Here is a 1,931-nt window from a genome sequence, read left to right as displayed (position 1 = left end):
TCTCTCTCTCTCTCTCTCTCTCTCTCTCTCTCTCTCTCTCTCTCTCTTGTCTTTGGGGGAAAGGTTGAATCTTGTTCACCTTTGTGTCCTACTATTCAGATTTCACCTCAGTGATGCTGGTCTCTTCTTAATCACTGTTAATTTCTTAGCTCCAGTCAGTTCCAGACTCTTTGTTAGCCATAGCTCATTCTTCAGCACCAGCTAACCAGAACACAGATTCTTTTTTTTCTTTAATTAGAATTTTATTTTTATTTTATGTACATTGGTGTTTTGCCTGCATGTATGTCTGTGTGAGGGTGTCAGATCCTCTGGAACTAGAGGCACAGGCAGCTGTGAGCTGTTGTGTGGGTGCTTGAAATTGAATCTGGGTCCTCTGGAAGAGCAGTCAGTGCTCCCACCTGCTAAGACATCTCTCCACACCCCCAACCCTCACCCAGAGCACAGATTTTTAACTCAAAATATGCAACAGCTGTGATAAAGTATTTCCAGGGCTTCCAACCTCCCCTCTGGAACTTCACAAGTCAGGCCTCCATTGCTTACTTCTGCATTGCTCTCAATATTCTTTTCTTCTTCTTTTAAGACTTTATTTTTACTTTATTTACATGAGTTCACTGTAGCTATCTTCAGACAGCCCAGAAGAGAGAACTGGATCCCATTATAGATGGTTGCGAGCCACCATGTGGTTGCTAGGAATTGAACTCAGGACCTCTGGAAGAGGTCAGTGCTCTTAACCACTGAGCCATCTCCCCAACCCCGCTCTCAACATTCTTATCTTCCAAGTTCCCATAGAGTGGATCGCCAAGCTACAAACACTCAATGGCTTTTTAATTCAATGTTCCAAAGTCCTTCCATAATCTTCCACAGAACAGCATGTCTGTCACAGCAATACCCAATGATCTTGAAACCAATTCTGTCCCAGTTAAAGAATATAATTCTAATATAGGTGTTAGTAGAAAGGGCTTTTAGTCATTTTTTAAGTACCACCATACATGCCAGTTATTCCAGTGTGTTCTCATTATCTTGTTTATTGTTGCCTTTAGAGCAATCCCCACTCACTGGCCAATGTGCCACATTGCTGAAGTGAATTTTGTTTTCGTATGTCTGCCTCTGCTCATTTCTAAGTTCAGCCATGCTTCAGGAGTCTTGAAAAGAACAGCGACCACTCTGTAATAATTGCTTGCCACGCCTGTCAGTGAACCAGAAAACAGTCCCATCACCCCTTCTTAACCACAGAAGGGCCAGGCAGACACCATAATAAATAGTAAATGATAGCTGTTCCCTCAGGCAAACGTCCTTTCAGGAGTTGAGTTTGCTAAAGATCGAGTCACTGAATGAAGCCAGCAAGTACTGACACCCGTCCCCTCTTCCACCAACAGATCACAATTCACAAGAAGGAAGTTGAAGAACTGGAAACTTCTATCCAGCTACTAGAAGAGGAAAATTTGCTGCTTATTGACCAGTTAATTAACTGCAGACTTGTGGATCTCAAAATACCCAAGTGAGATGCTCCCTGGTGCTATAGCAGTTATCATTAGGTGTGACCAGAATACCCTGGTCAAAGTTGTTACATTTCTAGGAAGTGTTTTGTAGACATTATATCTGTAAAAAGTTGGTGGGATTTATTTGTTTGTTTTGTTTTAGAAAGGTCATTTATCCAGACAGCACTTGCCATCCTAGTACTCAGGAAGCTAACACAAAGGGATTAGTATAAATTCAAGACCAACATGGGATACACAGTTCTTAGCCAGCCTGGGCTACAGAATAATGTTCTGAAAAAGAAATAAGTAGTTCTTCAGTGCTATCACTAGATGGCAGTAGCAAAAAATCAAGGCGCTCTGGCTGGGGAGATGGCCCAGTTGAAAAGCACTGACTGCTTTTCCTGAGGACCTGGATTCAGGGCCCAACACACACACACACACACACACACACAC

General features: G+C 42.6%; 1 protein-coding gene across 1 annotated transcript in view; it reads left to right on the top strand.

The window, feature by feature from the left end:
- Positions 1-1,931, top strand: part of Ccdc83 (coiled-coil domain containing 83) — a 31,430-nt gene that overhangs the window by 24,871 nt on the left and 4,628 nt on the right. Inside the window, exon 7 of the mRNA XM_021187030.1 lies at positions 1,377-1,498. Coding sequence (XP_021042689.1) covers positions 1,377-1,498 — 122 coding nt within the window. The remainder of the gene's footprint in view (positions 1-1,376; positions 1,499-1,931) is intronic.

This window comes from Mus pahari, chromosome 1 (assembly GCF_900095145.1).
Source record: "Mus pahari chromosome 1, PAHARI_EIJ_v1.1, whole genome shotgun sequence".
In the NCBI taxonomy this organism is placed as follows: Eukaryota; Metazoa; Chordata; class Mammalia; order Rodentia; family Muridae; genus Mus; species Mus pahari.
Note: the sequence above shows the minus strand (reverse complement) of the source record. Positions and strands in the feature narration are given on the sequence as shown.